Genomic DNA, 21,281 nt, shown 5'->3' on the forward strand with positions numbered 1-21,281 from the left:
AAAAGACTAGGTTTGATTTCATGTATTGGCAGCTACTAGCTCTCTGGCGCTATGTACTAGCTCTAGCTCTTTACTAGCTCTCTTGGTGTCTCAGTTTTGCCTTCTGTGGAATGGTGATGGCCTTTCATAAAGTTGTGAGGATCAAATAAAGTCATGAATGTGACAGTTCCCAGCACCTACGAGGTCTGACAATTAAGTTCACAGAGTCATACTAGAAAAAGTGCTGCAAACCTCATTGCTGAATATCACTACAGTCACCTTGGAGTACTCCCCTTGGGAAGCTATGCACTGACGCCAGCACCTAGTCCATCCTTCAAAGCAGTGTTGGAACTCTTTTTCTGGAATGGCCATCAGAGCTGCCATCATATTACCCTTGATGTCCTCAACATCATCAAAATGTCTTCCTTTCAATATTTCCTTTATCTCTGGATAAAGAAAGAAGTCCTTGGGGGCCAGATCAGGTGAGTAGGGAGGGTGTTCCAATACAGTTATTTATTTACTGGCTAAAAACTCCCTCACAGACAGTGCAGAGTGAGCTGGTGCATTGTCGTGATGCAAGAGCCATGAATTGTTGGTGAAAAACTCAGGTCGTCTAACTTTTTCCCGCAGCCTTTTCAGCACTTCCAAATAGTGAACTTGGTTAACTGTTTGTCCAGTTGGTACAAATTCATAATGAATAATCCCTCTAATATCAAAAAAGGTTAGCAACAACATTTTGACTCTGGTTTGGACTGACAGAATTTTTTGGTCGTGGAGAATTGGCTGACTTCCATTGTGCACTTTGACGCTTTGTCTCAGGGTCGTATTGGTACACCCATGTTTCATCACCAGTGATAACACAGCTCAAAATATCGTCTTGCCTCTCCGAAAGGTCTTGGCAAACTTCGACTCTCCTTTGCTTTTGTTCATCTGTGAGCTCCTTTGGGACCATTTTTGCACACACCTTTCTCATGACAAGATTTTCAGTTGTGATTTTCCTACCTTGTTTCCCCAAAAGTAAGATCTAGCTGGACAATCAACTCTAATGTGTCTTTTGGAGCAAAAATTAATAAAATAAGACCGGGTCTTATATAATATAACATAATGTAACGTAATGTAATATAATATAATATATAATATAATACCCGGTCTTATTTTACTATAGTATAAGACCGGGTCTTATATTAATGTTTGCTCCAAAAGACGCACTAGAGCTGATAGCTAGGTCTTATTTTCAGGAAAACATGGTAACTGTTTCTCTGTCGATGTTTACTTGGTCTGCTATGCTTCCCACAGTCAGCTGATGATTTTGACGTATAATTCAACAAATTTTTGCAATGTTTTTGTCAGTTCTGCTCGTTACTCGCTGCCCTGACCTCTCTTCATCAGTGACATGTTTTCTCCGTTCAGAAAAACACTTAATCCATTTGTACATTGCCGTTTTCTTCATCGCATTATCCCCATAAACTTGGACTAACATGTCCCTGATTTCACTTCCACTCTTGCCAAGTTTAATAAGAAATTTAATGTTTGTTCGTTGCTCTAATTCAAGCTCAGACATTCGCACAATGGCACACAAAAACACGCAACAACAATAATGAACTCCACTTAGCAAGACACCGCCACACGTCAACACGAACACAACTGTGAGACACTGATATACCAAGGTTATGAAACCTGACCGAGCTGTTTGTACAGTGCTGCCAATGTAAGCGCACGGTGGCAAGTTCGCGAACTTAATTGGCAGAACTTGTATGTGTGAAGGATTTAATACACGGTCTGGCACATAGTAAGTACTCCATAGATGTTGGCTACCATTATTTTTATTTTTATTGTTAATAATATTATTGGTGGTGGTGGTAAATAATTCAAAGGTTTTATGACACCTTCCTCAAGGATCTGAACGTTCCCTGGCGATTCATTGCACAGGGTCCCTGGCATGGGCCTGCTCAGCAAGATGTGCAGGACAGGTGGAGGGAGAGTTAGTAAGGGAATAATTGTTTCTACACGAAGGTTGCCAGAAAGTTTTCTCTGTGCCCTACCTTAGTTCCTTGTCATCAGCCAGAGAAGCAGTCCGTGGATCTCACTTCCAAACCCCATCTTTCTGCCTGGCTTCCTTTCTTTCCTTTTATCTATGTAGAACATTAATGGTATCAGAGTCACTAATAGGGTTACAAATTATTGGGGTTGGGGGGTTAGGAGTTGTAGCTTATATTTGACCTTCATGCTGGGTTCTAGGTCCCCTGCTCTGCTTAAATGTGCAGTGTCATTCGACCTGCAAAAGCCTCTTTGGTCACCCCCACCCCCAATACACATACCTACTTTTTCTTTTTTCTGTTTAATTATTTTCTGGTATCCCTTTATATTGTCCATCACAGCACATGTATTGACTTTACATTTTTCTTTCTCAGTGTTCTCACCTAATTCTTTTATTTTGTTATCTTTCCTGATTTGATTTAACTCTGCATAGCAACAGAGTTGAACAATGTGGGAAATGTTAGATACATAGTTTTATAAAACTTTCCATGGACCCAGTAGCTTTGAACCCAGGGCTAGATGTTTTTAACTCTTATTTTGCATGAGAGCATTTCTACTTGAACTCCCTCCCTTGATCCATAATATTAGATTTTGCTCATCTCAGTTAAGAATGTTTGGCTCTTATTTTCTCTTTGGGCAAATGGTAACATTTGCAATCTTTGTCACTTCTTCTACTTTATAACATTTAAAAAATCTGTTTTAATGTAATTTCTAATTAATCTTTCCTTTTCTAAAATATAGTTGTACAGTATACAAAGGGAAAATTTAGGATTGGGGATCCTTTTATTTATAGGAAATGGACCTTTTAAATAAACAATATTTATTATAGTTATTCAATTCGAAAGTAATTTGCATTCTTTCTAGAAAATGATAATTCTAAAAAGTAAAAGAAAGTAAATTCAAATTACTTTATTCTGACACCCAGAGATGACTATAGTTAAAATGTTGGTATATTTCCTTCTCATCTTAATTCAACTTTATATATTTAATTTTATAATGCAGTTTTAGAATTATATATTCATTAGCTAAAGTGTCTATGTTCATTTTTGTAATTAGACATTTTATATATAATTATATATTCATTAACTAAAGTTTACACATAAACTACAGTTATTATTATATAGCAGTATTGGGATATTCCAGTAATTTTTTTTTAACTTTTTATTTATTTTAAGTGTGTTTTTCCAGGATACATCAGCTCCAAGTCAAGTAATTATTTCAATCTAGTTGTGGAGGGCGCAGCTCATAGTCGCCCCTGTGGGGAGCAAACCGGCAACCTTGGTGTTATGACCACCACGCTCTAACCAACTGAGCTAACCGGCCGCCCCCCACAGTAATTTTTTTGATACAACTTTGACAAAACAAACAAACAAATAAAAAACAAACCCTAAATTTAATTATTTAAAAAACTAAAATAGATAATTTCTAATTATAAAATACACATGACAAAAATTTAAATATTAGAAAAATAAATCATGAAAAACATGAGTCCTACAATACCTCCATTCCCACTGTTAACAGTATACATTTAAGCACTTATTCTTAAACAATGTATCTGTGATTAGATTCGTGAAGTGTTTGTTCATCTATGATTAAATTTGTGAAGGAGTATGGAATAGATGTTCTTTGCTTTTAGACTGAGTCAGATATGCAGTGAACAAGAATGTATTTTGAAAAATAATATCTCAATGTTTTTCTCCATGCTTTAGGTATGTGTTCTTTTTGGATCCATGCCATCTGGACTTGATAAATCGGAAGATCAAGTCTGTAGCACTGTGTGTAGCAGCATGTCCAAGACAAGAATTGAAAACCCTGAGTGATGTTCAGAAGTTTGCGGAGACGAATGGTGAGACAATAGGCCATCCAAGCCTACACCCACTCACGTATTGTCTTTGTGAAATATTATCAGTTTGCCTTCGAATACAAATGTGCCCTAGTGTTTAAAAAGTCATCAACGAACCTTAAGAAAAAGAGACCTAAAAGCATTTTTGGACTTCCTTGATAAAAAAAAAAATGTTATGGTCACCTAGGGAGTTTGTACAAACTCCAGATTCCTGGGCCCCACCCAGGGAAATTCTGACTGAGTAGGCCTTTGAGCTCTGGAAATGTGTATTTTTAACAAATGTCTCAGGTGATTTTGATGTAGCCCCTTTAAGTGGGAATTATTCAATTACTCTAGGTAATATTTGTTTTTTTCTTTTCCTTCCTAAGTATTGATTAAAAGTATTTCGATTAGTATATTTTATTTTTACTCCTGGATAACAATGTAATATAAGTCTATTTTAGGAAATTTGAAAAGTTCAGAGAAAATAAAAGAAGTGAAAACCAAAATTCCACCATTTTCCAATGTGTTAGTATATATAATTTTGTTTTTGCTTTTTCAGTGGAACATTATGTCTTAACCAGTTTTCTAAGAAACTTTGAGGTTAATCATATGGGAATTAGCTGAGAAAAAAAAGCGTAGTCAATTCCCTGAATTCTAGTTCAGTTCTCTTGTGTTCTAATATCCAGTTGCCATCCTCAGCTCCTTATGACTCGCCTCAGTCTCTTCAGAGAATTTTTTTTAACCTCTCTTTGTGGAGGGCCACATATTGATAGCCTTTAAAGCCTGTGTTTTTGAACTTCTGTGAGGTTTCATGTTTGTATTTTGTGTGTAGGAATCCTCAGAGCTGCCTCAGTCCTTCCCAAATTCACAGGCTGGTTCTAGTTCCTTTGAACAAGGTCTGACTCGGGCATCCACCTGGTATAACTTTTAGCTGGATGGAGAAAGAGGTTGGGAACACAGCTGTACACACACCAGCGTGGCTCCACAGTCTCTAAGATGGGGGTGCTGGTCTTCTGAGGGTAAGGACTACAGCCTGGCAGTATTCCTGTGCCACTGCTAAATGCCCTCAGCTTCAGATAGTGGGAAGTGAATGGAATTGGTTTGGATCTGGATTTCAATTCTGCTTCTGTCACTGACTGGCTCTGTAATGAGGGATAGAAGGTATAGCCTGTCTGAGCCTAGATTTCCTCACCTGAAAAAAAATGTGCATTTAAAATAATGCCGCTCTCATAGCTTGTTGTAAATATTAAATGAGGTGATGCGTGAAGAATACTGGGATTTGGTGGGCACTGAATAAAGAGGTACCAACTACTCTGTAAGATACCATTTTCTGTTCCTACATGATATCCTCAGATGTGTTGATTTGCTGAGTCAAATACCAGAACTATCAGCCTCGTCATTATCAGGGTTCTTAGGGAGGGTGAGTTATTCTTTAAGGGTTTTCTAAAATCTTAGACAATGTGAGTATACACAGCATGGTCTGGGAGATGGTTAGGAGTATCGGCTTTGGAGCTAGATTATCTGGGTTCGCTTGTTGGTCCTTGCACTTAACAGCTATGAGACCCTGGGCAAGTTACTTGATCTCTCTATGCTTTAGTTTCCTGACTATGAAATAGGGGTAAGATTTGTACCTAAACTACTTCCGAGGGCTGTTATGAGGAGTTAATACATGAAAAACGATTAGAACAGTGTCTGGCAAATAGTAAGTTGCTAAAAAGAAGTGTTGGCTGCTGCTGTTCTATTATTCTTATTCTTATTATTATTCCACACAGGGAATGTAATAGTCTCCTGCATCTAGTCTCTCTCTACTTCTAGCTCCCTTATATACTGCTGCCATGTTACTATTCATAGAGCTTCAATCATGTTAATCCCTTACTCAGAAATCAGTGTTAAAAATAATAAAAGTCTGTATGTCTTACCCTGGCATTTAAAGCTATGATCTAGTGCCAAACTACCTTTTAATACGTTCTCTTGAACCTCATGAATGTGAGTGAGTCTTGGTCCCTGGAACCTGACATGTCATCCATAGGCCGAAAGAGAGCTAGTTCCTTGTTGGCGGTATTGCCTGCTGTGACAATCAACTGGAGAGAAATGCCCCATGCTGCCTTGCTGGCATTCTTTGTTTCCCGGTCAGTATCCTTCTAAGTCTACATGGTACTGAGTATGGCCTATTACGGTCCTGTTCAGAAGACCCATCTGGTGAATTTTGCAGTGTTGTGTTTCCCACATTGTCCCACAGTGTGTTTCCCACAGAGTAGGTGTTCAAGAATGTTAATGAGTAAACATTATTTCAGAAAACAGACTTCTTAAATTGAGGCCTAGCTACAAGGACACCTTTACTATTTGCAAAATGAGTCAACCAATGTGACATTTTTTAAAAAGTAATGATAATGGCAGCATCAAGAAGCACAGCAATGGAAGATGGAGAAAATCATAATTTTAAAAAGCAGAAAGAAAAACTATAAAATTATAATAGGGAGCTTTTGGTGTAGAGACCTAAACACCTTAATTTTAACAGCAACCCTAAGTTGAAATTTCTGAATTTTTCAAAAAAATTGATATTGTTCTTTGGATTGGTGACTTAAAATTGGACCTAGTAAGATTTAATTTCAGTATTACTTTTTTCACTGAGATAATTCTTTCTCTGTTTTTTGCATTATTTTTACCCCCTGTTATCTTTCCGTCGCTTGAGGTGCAAATTGCTTTGGAAGGAACAGATAATTTTTATTGTTATCTGTGTCCACATATTGTTACAGCTATATTTCTATTAGAAAATATGCAGGCATTTTTATGTCAAATATATAGATCTCAATCATTAATTTCAGAGAGGAATATTTTTAAGGATAATTTAGATTTAAGTGGGAAATTTCCCAATCTCTAAGAGAATTGTCAAAAGTCCACAAAAGAGCCCAAATGCACGAGTAAGCTATAAAGCTCTTTGAAGAAAACATAGGGCAAAACTTCGTGACTTAGGATTTGGTAGTAATTTCTTGGATATGAACCAAAAGCACAGGCAACAAAAGAAAATAAATAAATAAATTTGACTACATCAAAATTTAAAACTTTGTGCATCAAAGAACATAATAGAGTGAAACACAACCCAAAGAATGGGTTAAAATATTTGCCGAGTTTATAAGGGTTACTATCCAGATAAGGGGTTAATATCCAGAATATATAAAGAATCGCTACAACTCAACAACAAAAACAAACAAACAACCTAATTTTAAAGTGGTCAAAGGACTTGAATGGTCAAATGACTTCAGACATTCCTCTAAATAGATATATGAATGGTTAATAATAAGGACATGAAAAGATGCTGGACATCACTAATCATAAGGGAAATGCAAATCAAAATCATACCACTTCACACCCAATAGGATAGCTCCTATCATAAACAAAAACCAAAAACCCCACAAACCAGAAAATAAGAAATGTTGGTGAGGATATGGAAAATTTGGAATCCTGGTGCACTGTTGTTAGGAATGTAAAATGGTGTGTCTGCTATAGAAAACAGCATGGGATTCCTCAAAAAATTAAAAATAGGATTACCACAGAGGATTTTTAGGGCAGTGAAAATACTTTGTTTGATACTTTAATGATGGATACCTGTCATTATACATTTGGCCATGCCCATAGAATGTACAACACCAAGAGTGAACCTAATGTAAACCATGGATGTTGGGTGATTATAGCCTGTCAATGTAGGTTCATCAATTTTATCAAAATTCTACTCTGGTGAGGGATGTTAATAACGGGGGAAGGCTATGCATGTGTTGGGGCAGGAGGTATACGGGAAATCTCTGTACCTTCCTCTCAATTTTGCTGTGAACCTAAAATTGTTCTAAAAAACAAAACAAAGTCTTTAAAAAAATAGATTACTATATGATCCAGAAATCTCACTTTTAGGTGAGATTTGACAAAAGGATTTCGAGGAGATATTTGCAGCCTTATGTTTATTGAAGGATTATTCTGCCAAGAGATGGAAGTAACCTGAATGTCTATCGATGAATGAATGGATAAAGAAATTGGTGTGTGTCTGTGTGTGTGTGTGTGTGTGTGTGTGTGTGTGTGTGTGTGTGTTGGGGTATAATGGAATATTAGCCTTAAAAAATAAGGAAATCTTCTTACATACTATGACATGGATGAACCTTGAGGACATTATTCTAGGTGAAATTCACCAGTTACAAAAAGACAAATACTGCATGATTCCACTTGTATGAAGTATGTAAAGTAGTCAAACTCTTAGAAGGTAGAATGCTGGTTACCGGGGGCTGGGAGGAGGGGAAAATGGGGACATATGGTGTTCAATGGATATAGATTTCAGTTTTACCAGGTGAAAAAATTCTAGAGCTCTATTGCACAACAATGTGCATATAGTTAACACTACTATACATTTAATAATGGTGAAGATGGTAAATTTCATGTTACATGTTTTTATCACAATTTTTTTTTTTAAAAAAAAAAAAGGAAGGCAATTCTGACAGATGCTACAATATGGATGAACCCCGAAGACATTATGTCAAGTGAAGTAACCCAGTTCACAAAAGGACAAATACTGTATGATTCCCCTTATGGGGGGTACTTAGAGTAGTCAAATTTATAGAGACAGAAAGTAGAATGGTAGTTTCCAGGGTCTGTGGGGAGAGAGGAACAGAGAGTTGTTGTTTTGTGCATAAAGAGTTTCAGGTTTGCAAGAAATGAAGAGTTCTGAAGATAGATGGTGGTAATGGTAGCATAACAGTGAGAATGTACTTAATGCTACTGAACTGTACACTTAAACATGGTTAAGATGGTGGTATGTTTTTTGTTATGTGTATTTTACCACAACTAAAAAGTTCACGAAAGAGAAGGAATGATAGTAACTTTTTAAATAATGATTTTAAACCTTATTTTAAAGTGGAAGGTAAAATAACATTTTTCTTACCAGAATGAAAAGATAATATAAATCCTTTTCAAAGAAATTTAAGTTTTCACGACAACATTTGAATGTACTTTTTAGCACTTAACAACCATCCATTCTTGTGAATTTCTGTTACCTTTACAAATTATTTAAAATCCCTTATAAGGGATTTACATTCCTGTAGTAATGTTTGTAAGAAATGCATTTATTAGGCAAGTAAAATATTTCCTCAGTTATTTGTTTCTTTTAGACAAGAAAAACGAGTTGTTTTCTTGGATTCTTAAATGCTTCTGTCATGTATATCTGACTAGAATAGAAAGTTTGGAAGAAATAGCTAGATATTAGTTTGGTTATGTGGAGATGCTGCCATATTACAAAGGGCTTGGAAAGGCAAGCAGAAGAATTTAGATGAATATATAAAAGTCTAAGTTCCTGTACATGAGTTGGGTGGTAGGTATACAAATATGCATTTTATTATTGTGGTTCATAGTTTATATGACACAAAATCATAAATATATGATGCCAGAGAACAAAACAATTTAAAATTTTAAATTAAAAACTTAAAGTTGCCAAATATCATAAGGACTCAGTATTAAACTTCTTTGGTCCTTTGTTTATCATCTTCCTGCAGTAGTACATGAGTTTCCTGGGGACCTCATCTCAGAATATCCACGCCCTAATATAGGACCTCTTATAGCAGCTATTCAGAAAATGTACTTTGAAAGAACAATGGACTGAATTTCCCTCCTCATCTCTATTGCCACTTAATAATTTCTCATTCTCAGCGTGTACTTTGCCCTTTGCTCAATTCTGTATCCTTCTTACCACTAGCAGGTAAATTGTTTAGCTCCAGTCTAACCAGACTTGCTGTGAAATCAGTTCTTTTTCTTCATGTCTTTAATAATTCATCTTACTCATTCATTTATCTCTCTTATACATACTCTCCAAGTGATTATTCACACGTGTTCTTAAGCCCTCTTTTTCTTCTTCTTTCCTAACATTGTACCCTGAGCCGGCTGGTGAGAGCGCCCATCTGAGTGCTTAGTTTCAGCAGAGCATGAATTCTAGCAACGTTCTTTCCCTCCAGTATCTGATGAACAGGTTTCTTTCCTCCTTTATTATCATTATTTTTGAAAACTCAAAGAATGTATACGTTGTGGGTGGTGGGAATAATCCTCCCTCCGCGGCTAACTTCAGCTTTATATGAAATTTTCATCTCAACCCTGCCAGACCAAGACAGGTGGTGAGGGGAGGGGAAGATAATATCTGCTCAGTTTTCCCCTGCCTCTCTCTCTTCTCTCACCTCCGCTAGCTAATCGACCACCTTTCATTTTACTTCACTGCCCTCCTTTTTCAGCATGGGCATCCAAGTCTGAGGACATAAATCATGCTTAAGCCTTGTGGCTTGTTTCAATATACCATTTCTTGATACCTATTTTGTGCTATGCACTGTGCCAAATACTTTGCATGTCGTTTTATCCCTTCCACTTGCGATCTAAATTCTAAACGGCAGTTTAGAACTGAGAATAACTTGTGATTAAGTTAGGGGCTGACTGCATGTTCTCAGCTAATATTTTACATGGAGTTCCTTATACCTGTTGCATTATTCTTGTCAAACCGTTTTGTAATACATATTTTGTTTTCTCTAACACAGTAGTAAACTGGCAGAAATCTTATTTTCCTTTTGTTTGTGCCTCATTTATAGCATGTGAAAAAGCACTCCCTTTTAAGAGTGCTTCTTCAATGTACTGTATTTTGTTCAAATTCTGAGAGCTTTTGTGACCTGCCATTTGGACAATGTTCACATTTTGAGAAGTCATGCAGCTTGGTGCTTTTTCGGTGATCACTGTTTTGCCATTAAAAGATTATGTGATCCATTCAGATAAAATTTATAAATGTTAATAAGCCTTTTGATTATTATTATCTAGTTGTTTAGAGTTAGTATCAGTAGGTATTCAGTATATTACTGTCTTACCAGTCAGTAACAATGTAACTTAAACCAGGGCTGGCCCAGTGGCTCAGGTGGTTGGAGCTCCGTGCTCCTAACGCCGAAGGCTGCCGGTTCGATTCCCACATGGGCTACTGGGCTCTCAACCACAAGGCTGCCAGTTCGATCCCTCGACTCCTGCAAGGGATGGTGGGCTGCGCCCCCTGCAACTGAAAATGGCAACTGGACGTGGAGCTGAGCTGCGCCCCCCACAACTAAGACTGAAAGGACAACAACTTGAAGCTGAACGGCACCCTCCATAACTAAGATTGAAGGGACAACAACTTGACTTGGAAAAAGTCCTGGAAGTACACACTGTTCCCCAATAAAGTCCTGTTCCCCTTCCCCAATAAAATCTTTTAAAACACACACACACACACACACACACACACAAACATTCAAAAATATATATATATATATGTAACTTAAAGCAGAGTTAGTATGGATTATTTTGGCACAGTGAATCAAAAGATTAGACTTGATATCATTTATAAATGAACGAAATGATCAATCCTAGCAACTGATTTAATTGCCTCTAAGTCAGAGACTAGCAAGGGAAGCTTGATTGTTAAACAGGGGATAAATTCTTACATTTGATAATGCACTTTAAACTAATTCCTCGTTCAAGAAATAATTACCATTCATTAAGTATGGGCCAAAGACACAAAGACAAGGAACCGTCCCCATGTTTAAGGAGCTGGCATTATAGTAGATAATAAAACTTCTATTTGCCCTCCACCATACCTAGTAGAAGTCTTGCACATAGATGTCCAAAATTAATTCACTCAGCATATACTCGTACGTATTTATTGAGTGCCTGGTATAAGCCAATAGTAGTTGACAGATAATGTCATGCCACCATCTAGTTAATGGGTGCTTTTTGGGAATTGCAATTATGTCTATACTTCTCATTGGTTACTAGAAATTGAAATCAGAAATTGCCTTGCATTCTTCCAGCATGTACTCATATATAACACTTTCTTAATTGGGGGGGGTTAAATCAAATTTGGACTTCCCTATAGCAATATAGTTTGTTTCTCACAATGAAAACGGTTCTGCATTGAGAGGTTTTTTTGTTTGTTTTTATTAACTAGAATTTTCTAAATCATGTTTTTAAGGAATCTTTTTTCTCTTAATTTTAGTGTATCCTACAAATATTACTGTGGTGGCATATCAAACAAAATTTTAAAGCAAGAAGAATTAGCCTCTAACTTACCAACTTTTTGTTTTGTGTCTTTTTTTCCCAAATCATTTGGTTTTTAGACCAGTAGTTCTCAACTAAGGGTGATTTGCCCCATAGGACATTTGGCAATATCAGGAGACATTTTTGGTTGTCACACCTGGGTGAGGAATTAGGGGGAGGCTACTGGCATCCAGTGGATAGAGACCTGGGATGGTGTTAAAATCCTGCAATGCACAGGGCAGCTCTCTCCAGCCAAGAATTGCCAGGGCCCAAAATGTCTTAATGCCAAGATTGAGAAATCCTGTTTTAGATATATGGTGAATAGTGAAAAGCATATGAACATTATACATAACGTGTAACACCAAAATATAAGAGATTAAAAATAGGTGTTTTCTTCTTTCTTTTTTAAAAAAAGCAGGATGTCTGTTGTAGTCAACAGATGGCTTTTGAGTACTATCTACATGCCAGGAGAGACAGGTTCCAGATATTTTGAAGGCATAAGGTCCCAGTTCTCAAAGATTTCACATTCTCAAAATAGAGATGTTATATAAATCAAAAAGTTACAAAATAATATGCTAAGTTTTATTATAGAGCTAAGCAGTAAATAGCTTTGTTTGGGTACATCAGAGAAGACTTGATGGAGGAGGCGAAGCTTTAGTAGTTTGTAGAAATTATGCTCCAACTTGAATACTCACTCAGATGCCAGTTACAAAAGGACATCCCAAGCTGAGGGAACACCCTGCGGAAAAGCCTGAAAGCTTGTTAAACAGCAACAATTGTAAGTAGTTTATTATGTTAAAATGAGGCTGGAGTTTTAGATAGAGGACTTTTAGGAGAGCTCTAAGCCAAGGAATTTGAAATTTAACCTGCGGGCAGGGATGTAATACCATTAATGCCCATTTTACAGAGACCATTCTGAAGGTTGTGTTTGTGCAGGAGTTTAACTGACTCGATTAGAGATCAGAGATCATGAAGGTCTGAGATAACATAGAATGTGCTGATTGTCAGGACTTGGCATCTTGCATGGTGTGGGGGATGGTAGATAAAGAAGAAGAGAAAGGATGATTTCCACATTTCGTCTGGGGGATTTTGTGGATGATGGAGCCATTAGCAGGATTGAAAATATATGGGAGGAGGCAGAGCAAATTTGGAAAGTGGGTGATAGAAAAGTTTGTTTTCAAATATGTTATTTTTGAGGTATCTATGAAACATGTTTTTTGCTTAGGAGCTTATTGAATACTTGTCTGATTATGATTATTTGGAATGACACTGAAGAAGCACTGTAGCCTAGGAGTTAAGAATTCTATTTCTAAATTTGCCAGCAATTGTTGATAAGGCCTTGGAAGTATTACTTTTTTTTATCTGTAATGTTTAGAGCATGGTGATCGGAACACACTTCTTAGGAGGAGTTGTTGTAAGTGATATTGAGCTAAAGAATAAATAATTGAATATTACAAGGCATTTGAAAAATTGTAGTAGTTGAACATTCTGGGGGCTGTGGCAATCATTTACCAAGATAAATGTTTATATATCAAAGTTAGGTTCGTAAAATCACTTATCTTGACTACATTTGAATAACATTGGCTGAGTTGCATGGATTGCCTCTGGTATAGTTTAGATACACTTTTTGTTTTTGTTTTAGACTTTTCATTACTCAAGTATAGCTTTTGCATTAGAAGAAAAACTTTGTCTTTGTGCTTATGACCAAACCTCTTGTGCTAAGTATTGTTTATATTTTCCACTATTAAAAAAGCAAGACAGATACTACCTTAAAAATGTTCACTGAAAATGCGTTAGCTAATAAACATGAAAAGAAAAACAACTGTAAAATGTTTGCCATTACTGGGTTGTCTTAATGTTCTTCCTTGAGGCTTCTCTGTCCATCAACCCTTTGGGCAGGAAGCAGTATAAAGTTTCTTATGAGTGTTACTACAAACACATTGTAAAGATCTTTTCCCTTTAATCTATTTAATACAGGATCTATTTAGTACTGGCCTGTGTCCCAGAATACCATCAGAGATAAGGCTATTATCCTTTCATTGAGCATTATCCTGGGAAAGTATTTATAAAATTGAACTCTGTTGCACCTGCTGACCTCCTTTTTCTAAATGATAAAAGGGTGGAGATGGCGATTATGTTCACTGAATTCAGCTGGAGCCGTATGTTTGACATTACCGACACGAAGTGCTTTAGTTAGGGCCTGTTTTATTGTGCAAATTGATTCCATCTTAGACTCTGAAAGAAATAAGTTGACAATTCAGATCAGGAAGTTGATGATCACATTGGGTGCTCTCCAGTTATTGGCACCGTTGCTATTTTTTCATGCACAATTCTATAATAGGACTCCCAGCTATTTCAGGGATTAGTCTGAAATGTTTGTTTGCCATTGCTGTCATTGCTGTCATGTTTTCTCTAAAATTGTTATAAATGGAATTAAGTGGTATTATCTTCACGCAGGAAAGACTAATTTGCGAAGAGTTAGATATTTTATATTTTGCTTAACTTAAAGTAAGCCATTAAAATGTTGAAAAGAATAATCAAAAACAATTTTGAAAACTCAGTTTCCTGTTGAGTCTGTCTTAAGAAGCTGAAGAGATTTGAGCAGGGCTGTGTAACTTTCGGGTATCTCTTTAAAAATATTTTACATTGTCAACTTGAATTACCTTTAGATGCTACAAGTATTTATGTAAGAATGCTATTACAGCCCACCTATTTAAACACTTGGCATATTGGTTGTTGGTTTGGGGGCAGCATTACTGAATTAAATGCAGGTTTGTGGCTTTTTAAAATTTTCTTTGATTGATAGGACAAGAAATAAATGAAATAAAATCACTCCCAGTTTTGTTGCCTCAATAAATCTTTTTTCTGTATTCCCTTCTAGTTTCTTCTCACATCCTCACATGATGTTTCCATAATTATTTCAGTATTAAAACCTGCTACTTTTATTTCACATGATATTTTAAACTTTTTCCATGGTGGTTCATTGTAGAAGTCCATGATTGCTATAATACAAATGCAAAGCTAGTCTATTTGTATTTAATAATAAAATTAGTAATCTGTTAGGAACATCAATTAATGAAATATAAACAATTTGCATGATATAATGCTGTAGGTCCTCAGCAAAACTAGACTACATCCTAGATCTCCTCAGTTAACAGTTTATTGTACAACGGACCTTACAGTATTTTAGTTGCTATATCACAAAACTAACAGGTCAGTAAAGTAAGATTTATCAAGGATTTGATGAACTGTTCGCAACTGAACAATTTTGTATATTGTTTACCTATGCGAGAAATAGACGATTGCATTACTTATCTAGGATTGAATTTAAGCGGGTTTAAACTATATGAAAACTGAGGACCCTTCTATCAATTTATTAGTGTTATCAATTTGTTCAGTTTGTTTATAGTTAGCATGTCCTGCCTTTTAAATTAAAAAAAAAGTAATGTATGATCTGAATGCACATGTGCTGCATGCAATACTTTTAAGTATTTAGTAATGGAAAGTACAGAAAAGAGAGGCAGCATTGATTGCTGTTGATTATGGGTTTTGTAATCAAAGAGAGCTAGAGTTTAATCCCACCTCTGCTACTTAGTGTCACTTGGAGCAAATTATTAATATTTACCTTATCTCTTAACTTCTATTTCTTCCTCTGTAAAGTGGGTTTATAGTACCTGCCTTAGAGCTTTAGTCAATGCTATAAATAACATGCATGGAGTGAGAGGAGAGGCTCATCCTACCAGTAGCTTTCTAAGAGTTCCCAGCACGGCGGGAGAAGGGGTGAGAAAGGTCTCTGCCCTTGACCTCATCCTCACAAGCACTGGCAAAAACTCTTGGTTTCTTCGATAGGAGAATTTTATCATGTTTCTTTTCTTTGGTTTGGAGACATTCCTGGATGCAGTTCAGTCAGTTACAAGTAAAGGTCATTTAAAAAAAAAAAAAAAATATATATATATATATATATATATATATATATATATATATATATATATAATTGACATAAGTGAATTAATAAGACAATTTATTCAGCCTCTGCTTGCTAGCTAACATACAGCTTTTCTTTCAACAGGCTCAGCACTATGTAGCTACAACCTAAAGCCCTCTGAATATACTACATCAAAAGCTTCTGGTCTTTGCCCCAAACTGCCAGTTCCAGCGAGGTAAATTTTATTGTATTTTGTTAACGTGTGACTTTTGTTTTTATAGGTAGACTTTAAACTGTATATGTTCCTCTAAGAAAAGAGTCACTTGATGATACCAGTTGGCCAGGCCCAATACTTTTACATCAAGATTCAAAAAGTAGTAATAGAAGTGATAGCGTGTAATGTATATCTTAAAAAACACACACGGGCAAACAATTTTTCTCATTATCAGGTGTTTTAAATTTCTTTTGGGGGCTTACTTTCTTTTAATGCCGTAATTTTTAAAGTATACAAAACAGCTGAATGATTATGAAATCTACAATAAACTTAAAAGCCAAGTCTCACGGTCTTCAAAGATTCTTTGAAGTTGATCCTAGTAATACTTATGGGAGTTATTTTTTAATTTGTAAATTTAAAAAATATGCCAATAATTATTCTCCGTAGTTTATTTCAGGCTATATCCTTTAGGTACATTCTTTATAATAGGCTGTTTGCTATAGCCAAGATCTTATTCAGCAGACATGTATTAAGTGCCTACTCTGTGTAATGTAAATAAGGATGAGGCAAAAAAAAAATCTCACAGTAGTTATAAGTAAAGCAAATTTTAAAATTACAAATAGATTTTTAAGAAAGGAAATAAATTTTCAAACTCTGTAGAATAGAGCCTCAGAATTAGGTGTGTAGGATTTGGAGCATGCCTGATCTTGAGAACCTTTGTGTGGATCACTAACCATATATGACATGCGTCAACTTCTCCAGGAATACTGAATTAACACCACTTTCATTGTATCTCATCAGCATATTATAGCAAGCTATTGGTTAAAATTCTGAGACTCCTGTCTACTTCCTTATGGATTGCTTATTGCACAAGTAGCCTGTGCTTTATTAACTGGAATTTGAAATTTTCTGTTGAAAAGTAGACAAAGAATATATCAGTTAAATTGATTCAGCTTTTAGTCTTGTCAAGTTGCTGTTGGTGTTAAAATTTAAAGTCTTCGAACATAAAAATAAAGGGACCATTTAAAAAAATACTAAGTAAGAGGGACCTACAAATTATGGGCTTAGACCAATAGTTTAGGAGACTCCATTCATGAAAATTGAAACTATTAGAAAGGCTGTGACAGTAAAAAGGTCCTTTGAATAGAGTCACTGGAGAAAATTTATCAATGTAAAAATAAGGAGCTCCGTCCTCTTATTATTCAACTGCTAAAGTTTGTTTTAAATGCACGCTTAGAGTACAGAGTCACTATTTTAGGGCATAAACATATTATAAAAAGATAACCAAAAAGCCTAGTATGAGAATGAGGTTGCTTTGCTGCTGTATAATACGGGGGGGTGGGGACCGGGGTAGGGGGCGGCTCACACTGAAAATCTTTCTCCGCCTCTGAGCTCTGATTCTACCACGTTGAGGACCTGTTTCTGGTTACCTTGGGTGATCCAGTCTTGGACACATGCACCACTAGCACCACCACCCACCTCTACCTCACATGTAGCATCCTAAGGGCATTCGCCAGAAGACGAAGCATAGGATTAGGGGCTTGGATTTTAGAGATGGACAGACTTGGCTTCTAACAGGGTCATCCACTAACGTGTCAGGAATCCAAGATGCAATGATGAATCTATACCATCTGAAAACTGACAGCATATACTATGTTTATATTTTATTTAAAGATCCTCATGTTTTACTTATTTTAGTACCTCACAGTCTAAGTATCATCTCTTTGGTCTGAACTCAACCTGTTGGAAAGTAAAGAAGAAGAAATGGTTGATGGAAGGAAGATAAATTAGGACCTTGTAAATATCATCATTTAGTATTTGTCAAGCAAAGTGAAAGGATCAGAAAACAGAATAAAGTTGTTTTAATAAAGACCTTGGGACACTATGTTGTTCCACACCCAAGCACCTTCTGCAGCTGAAGGTAGTGTCTATTTTAGAGAATAGCAATTGTAAACTAATTTGTAATGAAACACTAGCACATAATTGCCAAATGGTTACTATTCCTAAGAGCTTTTGGATTTTAAAATCAGATGCCTAAAAAGGGCCATATTTTACCCAAATTTATACCTCTTTTTTGATGACATGCTAAACATGGTAGCAATAGGGAGACTAGGTAGCCTGAATACTTACAATGCTTAAACATTTAGATAGGGCTAGAGAAAAATTGCAATAGTAGAAACAGATTACATAAATTCAGGTTACTGACTAAACATTTATTTTGGTACTTTTGGAGGCCAGAAAGCATACTGGGTGTTGGGGAATTAATAACATAATAACATAATACGGAAATGAGAGAGTAATAGCCAAAAAAAAAAAATGTTGCTTATTTATATTTTTTAAATCGAGGATTAAAGCTAAATGAACATTTGTAAATCACCTACTGTGTACCAGCCACCACATTAAGCTTCTCATGTGTATTCTCTCATTTAACTCTCAAAAAAGCCTGTAAGGGTATTGTCCCAATGTATAGATGAGGAAATAGCAGATAAGAGAGGTTAAATGAGTTATTCAAGGCCACACAACTAATTGTTGGATGTCAGAATTTGAATTAAGATCTTGTAATGTCTATATCACAGTTTGTATAAAAACAAGAGTACAGGAATGAAAGAAGAAAAAAAATGAAACGTGAAAACCACTGCATATTGCAATTAGTTTCTTGACTTACTTTCCTGCCTTTTCTGTGCTATAGAGATATTGTCAGAAACCCCTATTGTTCGTTTCTCAAATAAAACTTTTAATAGAAATCATGTGTAATTGCTTATTAATAACCTGAAAGTTTTTTTTGATTGAGGTAACATTGGCTTACAAGCCAATTATTAAGTTATATAAGTTTCAGGTGTGCAACAATATAATTCAGCATCTGTATATACTGCATTATACTCATCATCAAAAGTCTAGTTCCCGTCTGTTACCATTTAATTGACCCCCTTTACCTGTATTTCCCTCCCTCCACACCCCTTTCCCTCTGGTAACCACTGATCTGTTGTCTGCCCCTTTGAGTTAGTTTTTGTTTTTTGTTTTATAACATGAAGTTTTAAAATAATTGTGTGAGATGCAAACTCCTGTCTTCTCATATGAAGACGTATGGATAAGAAAGCTTAGACATTGTTTGTCACCATGCTTTGAGGGAGCTCATTAATTGTGATAGTCTAGACCGAAAGACAAATGGACAGTATGTTTGCCACGGTAAGATACAATTTTCCTTTGAGTGGCTAATTTTTTAAAAAGATCTTTAAGAGACTCATTATAAATTCATCCTGTTTTTGTTGACGAATGTTTCAATAATGTGAAACAGCAACAGTTCCTAATGGGACTATGTTGATTTCTTAAAGATTCAGTATTTTGTGGGCTTCAGAAAGTAGTCAACCTTACTAGAAATGTAATTCTTTAGGCTTGTCCTCTTAATTAAGAAGCACAGAGTATATCATGTAAGTTAGATACGAAAATAGAAATGATCTCATATACTAGGTTCTCAGAATTACTATTTTCTGAGAGGTATATGAAATCAGCTAACTCATCTTAAATTCATTATATTACATAGGATTTAAGCAGTAAACTATAAGATAAACCACATCAATGCCATGATTGGATTTTTTTTAAATAAAAAAATAATTCAGGTATTAAAAACTCATGGCTGGTCAAATTCTTTTTGTTTGGGGAAGAGTTGAGAAAAAAAATGACATATAAGGGAAACTAGTGCTTTTTATGTTAAAGCTAAGTATTTGATTTACTTTTTACTACTGTGTCCAAATCGTATCTTCTCTTTTATTTGCCTTCTATTTGCATGCCAGTAAGAGCAGATTTTGACCATCAGCTAGACAATGTAGTTAATCAGCTTGTGCTAAATTTATAACCTTCAAATTTAGAGCTGCCAGGGTTTTTCTTTAACTGACGTAGATTGAATTATAAGGTAAGGGACTGTTGTTATTTTGCTTCAGTTCCTTGAAGGATACATATAAAAATACTCTTTCTAATTGGCCACCTGTTTATATACAGTATAAAAATGACTTGAAAGGGTAAGTTCAGAGCAGATACTACTCAGTATTTCCTCTTTGAAAAATGAAGGATTAGAATTTTAAGAGTAAAATCGTCCCCTTTTCAAATCATCTGTTCTCACTAAAAGTCTGAAAAGCAGAAAAATACTAAAGATGCTGGGCATGCTGTTCCTATTAATTTAGGATCATTAATTTATGGGTGGGCATATTTGTTATTATTGTTACTAATACCTGAAAAGACAGAAAACTTACTCCTCTTTCAACTAACAAACAGATGGAGAAACTGAGATGGAGTGTGACATGTCGCTGTGTAATGTTAGAAGAATTACCCCAGGCTTTTGAACCCAAGTCCAGTTTTCTTTATCACAGGCTCCACTCTCTTTTAGAAATGATGTGTATTGCTCTTAGAGTATAAAAATACATAGACATCTGTTATGATATGAGAGCTGTAGGAGGAGCCACTTCTGGACAAAGGATAAGTTCACCATGGTTATCTGACAGGAAAAGAGAAACGGGAAAGCAGGCCCAAGAAAATTGGTGGATATTGAAAATAAGAAAAAGACATCAGTATTCTTAAGATGGATACATTTTATGTTTGAGGTTGGAAACAAGTGAGTTAAAACAGAGGCTACATCAGAGATAACAGGGTAATAAGTAAAGCGAGTGAAGATGTACATAATCGTGGACCAGAGAGGACTTTAGTTTTGAAGAATAGAAAACCAGGATTAAAAATACGGTTAGAAGTCCTTACACCAGGGACGTTACCCTGGTAAGGACAGTATCTAGACAGCATCGAAACAAACAAACAACACAAAACAACAACAACAAAAAAAAACACCTTTGTTGTAGGTCCCAACAAAGTTACCAGTTTAAAGGTTTCTTTCCCAAATCAGCGTCCATTGACTTAGGAATTTACAGTTAATCCTATTTGATTATTTCCTGTAATTGTGATTAAATCCATTTCACTTAAAAGTATTCTGTAATTTAATATCTTTTCATATCATTAGTGAAAGTTTATTATATCATTAACTGAAGTTTAACAACATGGAAGATGTTGCTTGTTCTTACTCCCAGTGGTGCTCATTTACCATCATTTAAGGAAAAACAATACATACTTCACTTATATTCTTAATGTTTTTTGAGGAAGGAAACAAAGATAGTGTGTTGCTTAAGATAATAGACAGTTGCTTTGTTGAGATTAGAAACCTTAGAATTTGATGCTCAACTCTATAATCT

General features: G+C 35.7%; 1 protein-coding gene across 5 annotated transcripts in view; it reads left to right on the forward strand.

Moving 5' to 3' along the window:
- The window catches only part of SLC44A1 (solute carrier family 44 member 1), a 178,877-nt gene that overhangs the window by 85,489 nt on the left and 72,107 nt on the right, over window positions 1-21,281 (forward strand). For all 5 annotated transcript variants that reach the window (XM_033122514.1, XM_033122513.1, XM_033122512.1 and 2 more), the window contains 2 exons: window positions 3,726-3,862; window positions 15,981-16,071. In XM_033122514.1, the coding sequence (XP_032978405.1) occupies window positions 3,726-3,862; window positions 15,981-16,071 (228 nt within the window). The remainder of the gene's footprint in view (window positions 1-3,725; window positions 3,863-15,980; window positions 16,072-21,281) is intronic.

This window comes from Rhinolophus ferrumequinum, chromosome 12 (assembly GCF_004115265.2).
Source record: "Rhinolophus ferrumequinum isolate MPI-CBG mRhiFer1 chromosome 12, mRhiFer1_v1.p, whole genome shotgun sequence".
Taxonomy (NCBI): domain Eukaryota; kingdom Metazoa; phylum Chordata; class Mammalia; order Chiroptera; family Rhinolophidae; genus Rhinolophus; species Rhinolophus ferrumequinum.